This window comes from Sturnira hondurensis, unplaced genomic scaffold (assembly GCF_014824575.4).
Source record: "Sturnira hondurensis isolate 20B ecotype Veracruz unplaced genomic scaffold, ASM1482457v3 Scaffold0014745, whole genome shotgun sequence".
In the NCBI taxonomy this organism is placed as follows: Eukaryota; Metazoa; Chordata; class Mammalia; order Chiroptera; family Phyllostomidae; genus Sturnira; species Sturnira hondurensis.
In genome coordinates, this window is record NW_028087376.1 from 3,519,213 (window position 1) to 3,537,021 (window position 17,809).

Below are 17,809 nucleotides of genomic sequence, written 5' to 3' on the forward strand. Positions count from 1 at the left end.
CTAAAAATGATACACAGGCAGACAACAACAAAAACCATGTAGTACTCCAGCTCTCAGATACAGAGCCAATGTCACGCAGTTAGGCAAAGGAGATGTGTCTCTGGAACACATCGCTGGCTTCAATCCTAGAACTGCATTAACAGGACAGAACCAGTCGGGAGCACTCTCATGCTAACAGTGGCTGAGTGCTTTCAGAAAGACTCAACCCTTGTATCTAGGTTTCTAGAAAAGTGGGGTAAACATAAATTCAGTGTATGCTCTACATTCAGGTAGACTGTTGCTTTGTCTGCAAAACCTACAATAAATGAAAACATAAACCTGTTTCATACCGAAGGCATAAAGAAGAAGGAAAAAAAGCTGACTTATAGGTAACAGCAACAGTTTTAAGAAAAATCCATTTTAAGTACTTTTCCCCTTATGTGGCAGATTTCAGTATCAGTGCACTAAGAAAAAATTTACTCTGTGTATCAGATTGTCAAAGGGATATATAATTGGGCAATAGGCAGGTCCTCAAAATACAGTAAACGGCAAAGAAAAGTCAAGTGTTACAAGAGGATGAAATCATACTGGTATTAGGGGGCTAAGTGGTGACAGAAAGAGACTGGACTTAGGGTGGTGAAGACATAATACTGTATATAGATGATGTATTAGAGTTGTATACCTGAAACCTATTAATTTCATTAACCAATGTAACCCCAGTAAATTCAATAAAAAAAGAAAAATCATACCAGTATTTATGAGGCACTATTATAAATCTCTCAAGTTGAAGAAATTCTCTGAATCATTTCCAAAAACTGAAAACTAGTCAACTGATAAGTATTAAGTGGAGTCAATTTACTTTTTTGAAACGGTATTAATAAAAATATTGCTTGATTTTGTTTCTAAAGCTATTTTTTCATTTGGCTGCTTCAGTAAAATGTCTCCACTTTTACTATGCAGCCTTAACAATTACACAAAATTGTATTAGGTTCAACAAACACTCTCACCCCAGACTGCATCTTGTATAAAGACAAGAAGGGCTAACCTTCTTCCCCTGCCCCTTGCAAAAGCTAGACCTATAAGCCTCTAAATAGAGAATTTTTTAAAAGTTGCATTTTAATAAGATGCCACTCAATTATTTAATGTGTGTGGGCTCTGTTTATTATCTACGAAAGAACAAGGTTAGACCAGACATTTTCACTGATTTCTTATGACTATGAGTCAAAAACTCCAGAGAAACAAAGCAGAATTTTATTTCAAGAAATACGCTTACATCTTCCTCAGATACTGTCTTCAAATGTAGTACTCACCTTCTGTGGGTTCAGAACTTTAATGACTTGTGTGATGGTCCCCGTATTAAACGCTGGGACAACGCTGCTGCTAGGAGACAGAAGCTGCAGCTGGAACGTCTGGGGAGAACAGAGGGCACTCTTCAGAAAAAGTTTACACTCAATACAACGTCAGAAAAGGCAACAAAGAAAAACCTCCGATACTCAGACCAGACAATGGTTCACTGGTTCACGTAACAGATTTACCTAGTGCTATTACTTTTCTATTTTCCAGATACCAACAATTTGTAGTACATGGGTGGGCTATCACTTCATGGTATTTATAAAACCCCATTGTTAACTCTTTGACCATGAAAACTAGCAATGAGCCACTCCTGCCTTCCTGGCAGAAGGAACTTTATCCTACAAGTTTTCAAAGGTGACCTGTTCTGGTTCTGGCAAGCTCACTCAACAGTAACTGATCAACTATGCAGGTTTAAAAAAAAAAAGGTGCCTATGGCTAAAAAAAGCTAAAAAGAAATGAAAAGAAAAGCTTTGTAAAAATAACAAACCAGCATACCGGTCACTACAGGCTGGGATCCCGAGACTAGGACTTTTGCTTTCTAAAGCCTACACAAGCTGGACTGGGTCAAGGAAAGGCTGAAAGAGCCAGTTCCTTAACGGATCTCTCCACTGGAGGCAGGCACAAGGTCCTAACAGAAAAATTACATGCAGAATAGCTTATACAGCAAAAGACCTGTAAAAACCAAAAGTCATAATCTGCTGCAGGTTGGTAGGCTTTGTTTGTTTGTTTACTTACAGAGAACAGAGATGGAAGTACTATGAGCAACAGAGGTTAAACTGTATCACTGGCATAATATAGTGTGTATACCTGTTCTACATACTAGGACTTTTAAAAATCTTTCCTGAAAGTTCAGTCTTCTACAACATTAAGGAGAGAGTAGAGAGAGGGAGAGAAGGAGAGAGGAAGAGAGAAGAGAGGACAAAAAGCAGAGAGAGCAAGAGAAAGAAGGGCTGCGGAGAGAAAAGAGAGATGGGGGGAGGGAAGCCTACCTAGTCTTCCCTGAAGCCAAAAATTATTAAGAGTAGAGAGTTAATCTCAATGCCCAAGTTTATTATTTTGGGTCTTATTCATAATTCTATTGTCAAGATAAATTATGTAAGTAAACTAAAATATTATTCATTTATTTACATTTACTTAATTAAATGTAAGATGCCATCAATTATAACATACCATTATTTTATGTACCACTGAGAAAGAAAGCAGGCTGCTGATTAAACCATGACAAAGTTATCAATTTTAAAATGTACTTCAATTTCAGAGATAATAAAAAGCAAAAATAGTAACTAATCATAGAGTCTATGTAAGATGACATTTTGAAGTTCAAGATAAATCATGTTATGTAAACAGGCCCTGCACAGCACCGCACCAAGAACAAGGCCACGCTGTAAGGGCAGACATGACGTGCTGCTAGAACGGCATCTCCGGTGACAAATATGAGCCTCTAAGTTGCAGTAGCTACCACTCACTGAGCACTGAACACAGGAAAAGTCCTTAAAACAGCACCTGGAACATAAACCTCATCTATCCCTCCTGAAGTAGATATCCTTAACACCCCCCTTCTTTGCAAATGAAGAAACTGAGGCATGGAGGTTAAGTTGACTTGCTCAATGTCAGACAACTGGTACTGAAACCACTTTCCTGTTTCTAAAACATCTACATTACTAGGGCTCCAAAAAATTCAAGTAAAGGAGAGTGCGAAATCAGCAGTAACCACAAATAAAACAACTTAAATTTCAAAAAATGTGTGGTCTGAACATCATACTTCGTATGTCACTGCAAAAATTAGATTAGCTTTGTTTAAACTAGAGCCGGGCAAACTATGGCCCAGAGCCAAGAATGAACAGACACCTGTTTTTGTAAGTAATGTTTTACTGAAACACAGCCACGCTCCTCACTCACACACTGTCTGCAGCTGTTTTTGCACTGCAACAGCAGAACGGAGTAGATGCAACTGAGTCCACACAGCCTAAAGCACTATTTTGTCTTTTACAGAAAAATTCTGCCCACTCCTCATTGTAAATCTTTCTTCGCTCAAAACCTTTCTAAGTATAAATTGGCAATTACAAAACAGTCATGGAGATGTAAAGTACAACACAGGGAATATAATCAGTAACATTGTAATATCTATACACGATGCCAGATTTATCTGGGGGATCACTTCGTAAATTGTGTTTAACCACCATGCTCTACAACGGAAACTAATACAATACTGAATGTCAAATATAATTTTTTTAAAAAAGGAAAAATACTTCATTAGTCAAAGAAGAACATAAACTCTTCAAACAGATTTGGTAGAAATATAACTTCAATTACAAAACATGCAGTCACTATATCAATAATGTTTCTCTTACTTATATATCAAGAGATGAGAACTTTTAATTCTCTACAAGAGAATTCCAAATAAAGTCCCTCATCTTAATTAACTTCAATTCCATGTCAGAATTTGTGTTTTTTAGGCCTTTACCACTGTAGTTGGTCCGAAGGTTGTGGGTTATTGTTAAGCTATATTCTCAATACATTTCCTCAATGGATCCTCAACCTATCCTCAACACCCTGCATTAACAGACCACCTTACAGAACTCTGTTCTCACTACTTATTAGAATGTCCTTTCTTTATCCTACAATACATAACTAACTTTAAGGCCATTTATGCCCCCAAAACCCAAGAATATTTATGTCATTAAAAAGAATTAGCCCTGGCTGGTGTAGCTCAGTGGATTGAGCACAGGCCTGCAAACCACACAATCGCGGTTCAATTCCCAGTCAGGGCACATGCCTGGGTTGCAGGCCAGTTCCCAGCAGGGGACTCACGAGAGGCAACCATACATTGGTATTTCTCTCCCTCTCTCCTTCCCTTCCCCTCTCTAAAGATAAATAAATGAAATAAAAAAAAAAAAAAAAAAAAAAATTAAAATGACTTGCTTCAATGAACCATACAGTTCATTGATAACATTATTCATTGATATCATTATTTAATGATAATAACATTATCATTAGCTTGGGCTAAATCTACCAATTTAATTTAATCCCTAAACATGAAAATATATGTCCCTTGGCAAATGCATTTTTTTAAAGTCAGTAAATCTTTATTCAAAAAAATAAAAAAAGGCAAAGAAGACCCTGGAGCACCTTTGGCACCGCAGCCTGGAAAACAAAGTCCGTCATGTCGAGCTCTGTACTGTTGGAGGCCTGTATCGTTATCACCGTGACACTGGGGTTGGTGTGTGACCGTTCAAAGGTGAATTCTATTTTCAAGCCATTCTTACTGTATGCTGTGATGGAGGGGATGCCTGCAAAAGTACATGAAGATTAGTCTAACTGTAGACAGCCTGGTATTTAAAAAATCATTACGTACTCTCTTCAATAACTACTTCTACTGCTTCAATGATAACATCAGTAAATTACCTGTAGCGATATCATTGAAAAGAGGCTGTGATGACAGCCCATCCAACAAGAAGGGGGGCTGGGATATCTGTGGGACTGAGGCAGGGGCAGGAGCAGCAGCTGGAGCACCTGAAGGAAATAGTCCAACATTAAGTCACTATTACCCAGGATGACAAAACTGACCAAGAAAAAACTGGAGAACAATATTATGATCTCAAGTTAAGTGCACAGGCAGAATAAAAATGCTTGCTTCAAAATAACAAATGGATGAGTTTTCAGAACTATAACTATCTTCTTACAAGTCAGTAAAAAAAAAAATACAATTTAAAAACAGTAACACATAACAAATCATTCCCAGAAGTGGGAACACAAATGAAAAGGGCATCTTATGGGAAAAGACACTCAATCTCTACTAGTAATTAGGGAAACGGGATGTAAAGCCACATGGGGATATGCTTCATATCCAGTACAGTCATGAAAATTTCCACATCTGATAAACCAGATACTAGTAAGAATATGCAGCAGTGAGGACTTTCTAACTTCTGTCTTATTGATATAAACTGGTACAAACAAACTAGAAACAATTTAGCAATAGTAGAGTTCAGCATAAGTATACCCCTAAACTCATGTTCCTCAACATCAAAACTAATGAAATTTTAAGTCAGATGATTCTTTGTTGTGGGGGAGCTGTCTTGTGCATTGCAGGGTATTTATCAGCACCCCTGGCTTTTGCCCATTAAATATAATAGCAGCATCCTCCAGTGTGACAACCAAAAATATCTGTCGAGAGCCCTGGTGGGCAAACTTGCCCCCAGGTGAGACACAGTGCCTTCCTCCTGAATGCTTCTGATTACTTCTTATATATGTACCCAGAGAAACACATACAAGAAGTATCCATAGCAAAATAGTTTCTAACTGTGAAATACCAGCAATAATATAAGTAAATTGTGGTACACTGATGAAATGAAACACTATACAGTGCTGGCTGGTGTGGCTCAGTGGATTGACTGCCAGCCCGCCAATCAAAGAGTCAGTGACAGATTCAATTCCCAGTCAGGGCACACGCCTGAGCTGCAGGCCGGGTCCCCATTGCGGGTATGCGAAAGACAACCCCGCACATTGATGTTTCTCTCCCTCCCTTCCCCTCTCTAAAAATAAATACATAAATTATTTTTTAAAAAGAAATTAAACACTATACATACACAACAGTAAAAATGTGAATGCACTAGAAATACAGTTGGCCCTTGAATAATACAGGGGGTTAAGAATGACAACCTTCCATATAATTCAAAATCTATGTGTAGCCCTGGCTGGTGTAGCTCAGTGGATTGAGCAAGGGTCTGAGAACCAAAAGATGGAGGTTCGATTCCCAGTCAGAGCACATGCCTGCGCTGCAAGCCACTTCCCAACAGAGGCCAGTTCCCAGCAGGGGATGCACTAGAGGCAACCATACATTGATATTTCTCTCCCTCTCTCCTTCCCTTCCCTTCTAAAGATAAATTTTTTAAAAAATCTGAAAATAAATAAAGAGAAAAATTTTAAATCTATGTATAATGACAGTCAGATCGATAAATGAGAATTTCCACCTTTAAACAATTCAAGTTTAAACTGAGAGAGTCAACTGAACTGCATGGGTCAAATGAAAAACATCCCCTTATAAGCAGATCAACGCAGTTCAAATCCATGTTGTTCAAGGGTCAACTGTACACTCAACATGAATTATTCATAGATTATTCTCACAAAAACAGTGTTTAGCAAAAAAAGCAGGGTGCAAAAGGACACATTCAGTTGAATGTCATTTCTAAAAAGGTAAAAACTGGCAAAACAATATAAAACCTATTATTAAGACACACACAGAAATGGTGAACACCAAAACTAAATGCTCCTTTAGGGTAGACAGTAGTTATCTCCGAAACAAAGAGGGACGGATTTGAGGGGGAAGTACAAAGGGAATGTAAACTCTCACAGTAACGTTTTCTTTTAAAAGCTAAGTAGATCAAAGCATTTACTGAATTTTATACATGTTAAACAATGCATAAAAAAATTTAACACACACAGACACAACCTGGATTGCTGATATGAAAAGGGATGGGGGGGGGGGTGGGAATGACCAAATTATCATTTTATCTGATCCTTCCAAATAAGAACAATGAGGATTACACAATTGAGGGCAAGTTCTGTCATGAACTGACAGAAATCAGAATTCTAAGAGGCATAAGAAAATTGAACAAAATAAAGAGAATGCATTTCATATTTAAACAGATTTCAATTACTTAGGAAATTAACTGATATATAGCATTTTAAAAAACATTAACAAAATAAAGTAAAAGGGGAAATATCTTTTCTTAAAAAATACCCAAGTACACTAAAAAAAAGTAATACACATTAAGAAAAAAGTAATACTAAAAATCAGCAAGGAAGGTAGAAATACAGATGACTAAGCAAAGCACAAGAAGCTAAAAACAAATGAGATACTGCAGAACATGCAATCAAGCAGACTGCCAACAAAGTATACAAAGAAACAGTCACATATTCTCCTAGTTCATATAAATCTAATCCAGTAATTTTCCCACAATTCCCATTTTCAAAACAATTTTAGCCCTGGCTGGTGTAACTCAGTGAATTGAGCGTGGGCCTGTGAAGCAAAGGGTTGCCAGTTCAATTCCCAGTCAGGGCATGTGTCTGGGTTGCAGGCCAGATCCCCAGTGGGGGCCACATAAGAAGTAACCACACATTGATGTTTCTCTCCCTCTCTTACTCCCCCCTTCCCTTCTCTCTAAAAATGAGTAAATAAAATCTTTAAAAAAAAAAGAATCTGGAACTCAGAAATAGGAAAATGTGAGTAAAACATTATGAATAAGTAAAGAAAATCTAGGCTTTTTAACTTTTCATCATTTCGCTTTTTCATGTAACACTGGGAAAACAAATAAGAATAAAATCAAAACATTAAGACTCCATGATAAATGAGTTAAGGATACAAAAGGAATGTGGAAAAATGAAATTTGCAAATAATGCAAACATGTGGATATATATGAAACATTCCCTGCAACTGAAAAACTTGCAATTAGCCCTAGCTGGTGTGGCTCAGTGGATTGAGCGCTGGCCTATGAACTGGAAAACTTGAAAGTAACAAAATAATAAGACAGACTTTTCAACTGCTAGGGCTTTTAAAAAATGATAGAATACAGTATTTATGACTGTAAAGTGAAACTGGTGGCAATATACATTGAGAAGGTAAATAACATTTACCAAGTGACTACTGAAAGCCATGCATGCACCAAATAATAAGCCATCAGTCCTCACCAATACCCTCTGAGGTTAAGTATTTATCATCCTTATTTTAAACAGATGCAGAAAGACCAAGAAACTTAGTTAAAGAAAGTAAACCAAAATAAGAACAAATTAATGTAATGTTTATTGAAGAAAAATCTGGAAACAAATAATAGTGAGGAATTCAATATATAATGGTACAACTTCTTGATGAAATATTAGACAACCACTTAAATTTATAACTGTAGCCCTGGCTGCTGTGGTTCAGTAGACTAGGTGCCAGCCTAGGAACTAAGGGGTCACTGTTTCGATTCCCACAGGTGCCTGGGTTGCTGGCCAGGGTGCCCAGTGGGGGTGCATGAGAGGCAACCACACCTTGATGTAGCTCTCCCTCTCTTTCGCCTCTCCTTCCCCTATCTCTAAAAGTAAAAATAAAATCTTAAAAAATTTACAATTATAAAGACTATGTACTAACATGGAAATGTTAATGTGTAACAAACAAAGCATATCACCTATACACTATGTTTAAACTATGAGACTGTTTTCATCTTTCCATATATCCAATATAGATTTGGCATCTGAGGATTTAAAGTTGACTATTTGTCAATGGCTCAAAAGTACATAAGAAGTAACAGTTTGAAATTTTAAAACACATACAAACTATAAGCTCCAGCAGGCTGTTGTGTTAGAAAAAAACAATTTAGCCTTTGATACCAGTCTAGATGGCCATCCAATATCCTTACTCTATTGCTATTTTCTACTTGAGGTCATGTATGTATGCTAAATATAACCCTTAAGCCAAACATTATACACTACAGTAATACTCTTAGACTTAGGGGTTCATAATATCACTGAAATACTTCAATTACAAACACCTGCTACTAAAACAAAGATGAGGAAAAATATTCTCATATGAAAGTTATATTTGAATATTATAATTATAATGATTTTTTCTTTTCACTGCTTTAATAATAGGGGAAAAGGGGAAGAGAGGGAGGAAGGGACGGAGGAAATTAATAGGTTAACATCTCTCCACTTTCCACAAATGGCCATAACTCTTAAAAACTAACCACTGATGGCCCTGGCTGGAGTAGCTCAGTGGATTGAGCGTGGGCCTGCGAACCAGACGATCGCGGTTCGATTCCCAGTCAGGGCACATGCCTGGGTTGCAGGCCAGTTCCCTGCAGGGGCCATTTCCCAGCAGGGGATGCACGAGAAGCAACCATACATTGATGTTTCTCTTCCTCTCTTTTTCCCTTCCCCTCTAAAAATAAATAAATTAATTAATTTAAAAAAAAAAACTAACCACTGAGTAGAAAGAAATCTAGAAAAAGTGACATCTTGGGGCCCTGCCCCGTGTTCCACAACGCTAAAGGTTGCTGGTTTGTTCCTGAGTAAGGGCACATGCCTAGGTTGTGGGTATGGTCCCAGTCAGGGCACATATAAGAGGCAAACCAATTGATGTTTTTTCACATGGATGTTTTTCTCCCTCTCTCCTTCCTTCCCCACACTCTCTGTAAAATCAGTAAGCATGTTCTCAGGTGAGGATAAACAAAAAAAAAAAGAAAATATGATGTCTTGGATACTAACTACCAGTAAAGCAAAGACGACTTGGGATATATACTTTTTTCAGCCCGAAATTTTAAAAATACTATAAGCAATTTACTCTCCCCAAATTAAAAATTGGACTTTGAGGAATCCTATTCCCTAGAGCAGAGATTTTCAATCTTTTTCATCTTCTAGCACATATAAACTAATTACTAAAATTCTGCAGCACATCTAAAAATATATTTTGCCAATCTGACAAAAAAAATAGGTATGATTTTGATTTATTCCCAATGGATGGCTATTGCTCTGTTGGCAGTTGTCATTTTTTTTATTTGACAACCTAAGGGAAACAAGGTCAGGACCCCTAATTAAATAGTCAAGTACTGCACGTTGTAAAAATTCTAGGGGCACAAAGGCTGAAATCTCGGCTCTAGAGCATTAGCAGGGTGGCTTATATCCCCAGATACTGTGAAGAGTCTAGTCTTGTTTTTGACTCAGCCTCACCCGTCTTCAACTGACTGACGTGCTAGAGGGTCCACAGGAAGTGCAGTTTTCCCCAAGGCCTTTATCCCCTATCTCAGCATCAAATAACTCCACTCTGGCCTCACCTGTAAGGTTGATGTCTCCCAGCAAATCAAGAAGTTCTCCACCAGCAGAAGCTGGTTTGCTTGTAGGTGCAGTTGGAATAACAGGTGTTATGTCATTTCCTCCCAACAAATCCAATAAATCATTGGCCTACACAAGAAAATAATATCTCAATTTAATGGTTATTTACCTAATCTGTACCTAATGCAAAACTCTTTAAACACTTAAAAAAAGGAAGAGAACCTTCAATCAATCTAAGAACACTGAAGGGAATCAGCTAAAAGATGGGTTGTAAGTAATGTCCCCAGATAAATTAATTAAAAGCTACCTGGCTGGTAGGCTGTGGCCCAGTAGGTGGTGGCTTGGTCTCTAGCGGAGCTGGTTCTGTCTCTCCATTTGTTTGCACAATCTCAGTAGGGCCATTTGTGGTCACTTTTTCCATGACAGGCATCCTCTCAAGAAGAGCAGACCTGAAAAAAATGTGAAGTGGTTAAATTCCAGTTAACCTAGATTCCCTACCCAAAACAATCACTGTAACTATATCGGAGCTGACATGAAAAGCCACCTCCCCTCCCCATACATTAAAATAGAAGGTGGGTTATAAGAATACATGACCTAAATTGCTGGCTGGTTTAAGAGTAGGCAAGAAACAGCTGTAGAGTTCTGGCCAAGATGGAGGCGTAGGCAGAAACCCTTCACTTCCTCACACAACCAAAAGGAGGATAACGACCAATCTAAAAGCAATAAATAACCAGCTCCGACAACCAAAGAATTAAAGAAACAGTCAACCAGACCAACCAGACCAGTAAGACAGGCGGACCTAGAGAACTGGTGGCAAGGCAGTGGACCATGCAGGCAGGACTGGCTAAATGGGAAACTGAGACTCAGAGCAGACTGGGGACTATGGCGGTGGTTGCCAGCACTGGGAGAAACTCCCAGTCTCATACAAGCAAATTGGTTGGAAAGTAGAGCAAGAACCAAGCAGGCAAGCTGCACTGTTCCCTCTCTGGCCACTCCCACGCAGACAGCACTGCAGCTCGGCAAGGACGGTTGCCCTGCCCTGGCCAATACCTAAGGCCCCATCCCATACAACTTAACAGGTGCCCCAAGACAAAGAAATAGGGCCTAAATGAAAGAACAGAGCAAAAGAGAAGCTTAGAAACCTCTGGGAGAACCTTAAACATTCCAAGATCTGAGTTATAGGGGTACCAGAAGGAGAACAGCAGCAGCAAGAAATGAAAAACTTAACTGAACAAAAAATAAAGGAAAACTTCCCCAATCTGGTGAAGGAAATAGACTTCCAGGAAGTACAGGAAGCCCGACCCAAAGAGGAATATACTAAGGCACATCAACATGAAGTTAGCCAAAATTAAAGATAAACAGAGAATCTTAAAAGCAACAAGTGGAAAGGAAAGCTTAACCTACAAAGGAGTGCCCATAAGACTATCAACTGACTTCTCAAAGGAAACCTTGCAGACAATAAGGGGCTGGAAAGAAGTATTTGAAGTGATGAAAGGCAAGGACCTACTTCCCAGATTACTCTATCCAGCAAAGTTATCATTTAGAATAGAAGGGCAGATAAAGTGCTTCCCAGATAAGGTCAAGTTAAAGGAGTCCATCATCACCAAGCCCTTATTATATGAAATGTTAAAAGGACTTATCTAAGAAACTGAAGATCAAAACTATGAACAGTAAAATGACAACAAATTCACAACTATCAACAAATGAACACCCCCCCCAAAATAACAAAAACAAAAAGCAAGCAAACAATAGAACAGGAACAGAATCAGAAAAATGGACATCACATGGAAGGCTTTCAGTGGGGAGGGGGAAGGAGGAATGGAGAGAAAAGGTACGGAAAGGAAGAAGCATAATTGGTAGGCATAAAATAGACAGGGAAAGGTCAAAAATGGTATAGAAAACAGAGAATTCAAAGAACTTATATGTACAACCCATGGACATGAACCAAGATGGGAGAATGCTGGAGAGATGGGGGGTGCAGGGCAGAGGGGAATAAAGGGGGAAAACTAGGAAAACTATAATAGCATAATCAATAAAATATTCTTTTAAAAAAGAGTAGTCAAGAAACCTTAAATGGACAAACTGCCCACTCAGATTCCAAGAGATTCAGATTTCTTAGTGGTACAGAAATTGAAATGAAAGAAAAATATATCAGTAGATAGTAACAGGTTCCAATTAAGAAGATACTACATAACAGAAGGGTAAGAAAGATGACATGTACCAAAATATTAATAGCAATGTTATCTGAACAAGATTCTCTAGAGAAAATACAACTCTCACTTCTTAAAGTTAATAAAATGGAAAATTAAGCTCACTTTCCATACCAAAAGAAAGGGCAGAAAGGGAATCAAAGACCAATTAACACTTTCTCTAGAAGCTAGATGGAGCAGATAAACAACACAGAAGCAGTCAAGCAGTTAGGACTAAATAGGGTTGTGAGGCCCAGTTAATAAAGCATCAGGAATGAGTCTCTTTTATGGATTATAATGACAATTTGGGATACAAAGAAGCACACGCATTGCTTAGTTTCTTTCACTTACCTCATATGGTCGTATTTCTTAAAAAGTGCGTTATACTCTACTGCCCTCTGCTGGAGCTCCACATCAATGCTGCTTCCATAGATGGAAACCACTTTCTTTATTCGGCTTTGGGATGCAATGACAAATTCAAATACCCCAAAGAAAGTTAATAAACAAACAGACAGAACTGATGTTTAAACCAGAGTTTTCTGATTAGAATTTTTAAATATTCGCCTTTTCTTAATTTACATAATCTTTCAAAAACAAAACACCTTTCCTTTATCTTCATCCAACTTTATAAACCTCAACACCATCATTCACCATTATACTTACTATAACTGTGATACTAAATTTTGTCTATTAAATATCCCATGCCCTAAAATTTCTAGGAAAAGGTATCAATTATTTATTTGCTATGAAAGAAGAAACTTATACTGTTCATCCTCTTGATAACTTTAGAGTTTTTTTTTTTCAGTAAAAGGGGCACAGCATCAGAGTTTTATCAAAAAAGGGTCATTATCTAACACCAAACTCTTCTAATTCACAATTCGAAGAGTAAAACAAAAATATAATTTTTCACAAGACCTTACATAAAAAGTAAAAGCAGAAAGTCTAAGTTCACCTTTATATGATCAGCTGGGAACCTGATCCAATAATTGACTTTTATTCAAAATAGTAAATAGAATTGAAAGACTTAAACAGCACGATCCTCACATTTTTTTTTTCCATCCAGACATCTCAAAATATTGTAATAGCCCTGGCAGGTGTGGCTCAGTTGGATGGAGTGTTTTCTCATAAACCAAAAGGTTGCAGGTTCAAATCCTGGTCATGGCACATTCCTAGCTTGCTGGTTTGGTCCCCAGTTGTGTGAGAGACGCAACTAATCAATGTTTCTCTCTCATAGTGATGTTTCTCTCCCTCTCTTTCTCCTTACCTTCCTCTCTCTCTAAAACCAATAAGCATGGCCTCAGATGACAAAAAAATAACTAAATAAATATGTATTAAAAAACCAGAGCTCTTATAAAGGGAAATAACTTCTCAACTTTAAAAAAAAAGAGCTTTAGAAATCTGATTTTAGAGACATATTTTTTTACATTCAAAATAAACTACAATGGGGGGGGGCTCACAGAAAAGAAAGTATAGGTGAAATAAGGATTATCCACAAAATGATGGTTGTTATTGTGAACACAGGTATATGCAATTCATTTTACTATTCTCTCTACTTTCGCCTTTGCACAAACTTTTCCATAATAAAAAGTTTTAAAAAATTACAAAACCTGTTCACCCCACTTTTTTCCCCATACTCACTTTACAGTACAGGTGAATCGAGTAGAAAGCTTCATAATGGCAGTGAGGGCATAACCTCGTGTCACAGAGGTGGACATATTAGAGATTAGGACACTTTCTAAAATATCCAACACTTCATCTTCTGTTACCTAAGGACAAAAAAGAGAGAGAGAGAGAGAGAGACAATGCACAGTCCATCATGAAAGTAATTATCTAAACCTGATATCAAAAAGTAGGATGCCACCACAAAAACAACACAACCATCATCACCAAAGCTTCTAACCCAATTTGTACTTTGCCAGGATAACTGCCCACGCTGTTCCATCAACCAAAAGCAAGAAGGAGGTAGGTTTAAAAAAAAAGTGGAAAATACCCATTTAGGGGCTGAGAGTCACATTTCATTTCAAGAGGCAAAAGTAAAGGAAGAAAAAGTTACAGAGTTCAAGTACTGTTGCCACAAGTTCTCCTAAAGCCAGTCCTTTAATGAGCAAACAGCGCCATGGCTGTATGTTTCATTTCCTCCTATCTAAATCAGCTACAGAGCAAGAGAAACAATATACTTTAGCCTGACAAGGTGGAGAATGGATCTTAAGGTGGTTTTTTAAGTCTCACAATGGCTCAGTATGTTCCGCCTCAAAAAACTGGCAGGTTTCCAAATATAATTCTGGCATTATTATTTTTAAAGGTTTTCAAGGAATCAACCTTAACTCCTCTTAAACACCACCCTCTTATAACCAAACCCACTATTTTTTCCCATCTTCACCAAGAGTAACAAGGGGTACCTGAATAGGCTCTTCCTCTTCACATTGGCCAGATATGAGAAGATCTCCATATTCACCTATACACCATGCAGCTACTTGTACCAAAGGTTGCTGTCAAAAGAAAGTCACTGTTTATAGAGGATTTCAACTCTTACAAAAATTAATGTAAATCATAGGTCATCTAATCATGAAGGTCAAATTTGAGGCACATATAGAGTGTTAGTAATAAAAACATACAAGAAAATAAAGTGTAATTTCTTCCCAAAGTAGGAAAAAAAGAGCAAATGAAGTACTTACCTGAGAATAATCACCAAGAATTGCTTTGTATAAGCGCTGGACAGTATAGGCATGCATCTCTACACTATTGGTTATTAACTGGATCAAGTTGGGGACTGCATCATCACGAACATAGCTTCCTGCCTAAAAGGAAATGCAGACAATTACCCCTACAAACACACAGCAATGATAACAAATGTTGGCTATTGTTGTTGTAGTTAAAAGGAGACTACTAAAGAACACCCTCAAAGATAAAGTTGATTTTAACTCTCAGGTTTGTAAGCAGCTCATAATTCAAAGTCTTACTTATTTAAATGAATATTCTAAGTTTTTTAACTTTATAAAAGAAATAAAGTCTCCTCTTTATCCAAAAGAAAATATAAAGACTTAAAATCTCAAGAAAGACCACCCCAGCTGGTGTGGTTCAGTGGATGTGGTGCCAGCCTGTGAACGAAAGTGTCCTGATTCCCAGCCTAGGGCATATGCCTGGGTTGTGGGCCAGCACCCCTGTGGGGGTTACATAAGAGGCAACCACACACTGATGTTTCTTTCCCTGTTTCTAGCCCTTCCTTCCCTTACTAAAAGTAAATAAATAAAACCTTTAAAAAATGTTTTCAAGAAAGACCTTTTCTACACAAAACAGATAAGGTATAGTGGTGAGCAAAATTAGGTAAATTACCAGCCATCATTACCTAATACACCATCATTACCTAACAACAACAATAAGACAAATAATACAAATAGATGCATTAATAAATAAATACAATAAATTCTGTGTTTTGTGTACTCACAAATGCAAACCTACTTTTGCACACCCATGTATAAGATTTCAAAAATTTAAGAAATACATTCTCTAGGAAGAGAGTTACAACAAACTCTCCCTTTCCCACAGCTCCCCAACACCAATGTTAAAATCATAGGGTTTAGAGCTGGCTGGGTGCTGGCTCAGCTGGTTGCAGCGTCATGTCATACACTACAGCCAGTGATCGAAGCCCTCCCCTATTCCCATTCACCCTCTCCCCTTCCTCTCTAAAATCAATAAGCATATCCTTGAGTGAAGATTTAAAAAATAAAAATCCTATGGTTAGCTACAGTAGTCATGTTCCTCTGGAAGGTGGTGAGAAAGATGTACATTAACATCTCAAAGGGGGGTATATGAAATAAATGAAGAGTAACTTTTAAAAAACGTGTATTTATTTAAAACATCACACTGTCTTTTAATGACTAGAATTTATAAATATTACAGAGTCAACCATTAATCCCAAGAATAGGAAATACTCTGTATTTTATTATTCACCCTTTTTTATATCCCCTGGACCAGTGAAGTCTGAGACACTATTTGCAACCATGGAACCAAGTAAAGCTACTTAACACATGAAGAAACTGAATCTTGTTAGAGCATTATGACAGTCAGGCTGCACAGAACACCCAGTGAAACCTGGGCCTGATATCAACCCATCTGGGTCAAGCTCCCATTACTGGACAGAAGAGACATGATTGACAAGACTGAGCCCTAGCTAGTGTGGGTCAACAGATCAAGCGTTGGCCTGTGAACCAAAGGTCAGAGTTCAATTCCTGGCTAGGGCACATGCCTGGGCTGCAGGCTAGTTTCCCAGTTGGGGGAGTGAAAGAGGCAACCTATCCGTGCTTTCTTTCTCCCTCCATTCCCATCTTTCTAAAGATTAATAAATAAAATCTTTAAAAATAAGAAAAAAATTAAAAAGACTGAGATAAGGCCTAATGATGTGTATTTTGCAAAGAAAAAAGAGAAATTTTAAAAAGTCTCAATTGTTTTAAGATACCCATTAGTGTTAAACAAAGACGGAGTAGCTTGGGGAAATGATTAAAAGAAAAGGTGAGAAGCTAAAAGGCAGATATTTTGTTGTTTGACTCAGAAATTTACATTCTAATGGAAGAAGAGCAGCGTTTGACATAAAAGCATCAACAGGATCTAACTGACATTTTTACAGACTACTCGAGCCAGCAACAGCAGAACACACCTCTTTCCCGAGCTCACATGGAACACTCACCAAGACAGACCACGTTCTGAGCCATGAAAAACATCTTAAGTTTAAAAGAACAGAAGTCATACAGAATTAAATGAGAACGCAGTAACACAAAGACAGCTGAGAAATCCCAAAACAGTTGGAGATTAAACAACACACTACTAAATAACACATGGGTCAAAGAAAACATTGGGAAAATCATTAAAAATATCAGTATCTCTCATGAACATAAATGCAAAATCCTTTAAAATATTAACAAAACAAACAACAATGTATAACAGGAATTATATACATATAACCCATGTGGGATTTATTCCAGGGGGTGAAAAGGTGATTTAACAATCAAAAATTGATTACTGTAATCCTGGACATCAACAAGCTAAAAAAATCATAAGACTGTAATAAAAGAATATGGGTCAACAGGAAAAACGAAAAGTAGGAGCATTTTTAAAAATGGTTTTGAATTTTGATAAACATTTTTCTTCAGAAACTCTTATTTTCCCCTTCTTTTGAGCCTGAAAATAATGTGTCCTAATTTACACCTTTTGTTAGAATACTATTTCCCCATTTAATAAGTACATTTGCTAGCTTCTAATTTTCAACAAAATTCATTCACTGCAGGTAAACTAGAAAACTAGTATGTCAAAGACACAAATCCACAGCAACAATCATGTGTCTGTGTCCATACATGTATATACTATATATATATATAATAACATATCATAATTTTAACAGTATGTCCTCCTACAGATATTTCATAATTTACTTAATGCCCATTGCATATACATTTTGCACATTGTCCTTTTCTTTTTCCAAGATA

At 37.4% G+C, this 17,809-nt stretch overlaps 1 protein-coding gene across 5 annotated transcripts in view; it reads right to left on the bottom strand.

Annotated features, from left to right (window-relative positions):
• The window catches only part of AP1G1 (adaptor related protein complex 1 subunit gamma 1), a 71,042-nt gene that overhangs the window by 516 nt on the left and 52,717 nt on the right, over nucleotides 1-17,809 (bottom strand). For all 5 annotated transcript variants that reach the window (XM_037063700.1, XM_037063699.1, XM_037063701.1 and 2 more), the window contains 9 exons: nucleotides 15,005-15,127; nucleotides 14,729-14,818; nucleotides 13,968-14,095; nucleotides 12,681-12,785; nucleotides 10,448-10,589; nucleotides 10,143-10,269; nucleotides 4,738-4,845; nucleotides 4,462-4,622; nucleotides 1,290-1,388 (listed from right to left, as the gene is read on the bottom strand). In XM_037063700.1, the coding sequence (XP_036919595.1) occupies nucleotides 1,290-1,388; nucleotides 4,462-4,622; nucleotides 4,738-4,845; nucleotides 10,143-10,269; nucleotides 10,448-10,589; nucleotides 12,681-12,785; nucleotides 13,968-14,095; nucleotides 14,729-14,818; nucleotides 15,005-15,127 (1,083 nt within the window). The remainder of the gene's footprint in view (nucleotides 1-1,289; nucleotides 1,389-4,461; nucleotides 4,623-4,737; nucleotides 4,846-10,142; nucleotides 10,270-10,447; nucleotides 10,590-12,680; nucleotides 12,786-13,967; nucleotides 14,096-14,728; nucleotides 14,819-15,004; nucleotides 15,128-17,809) is intronic.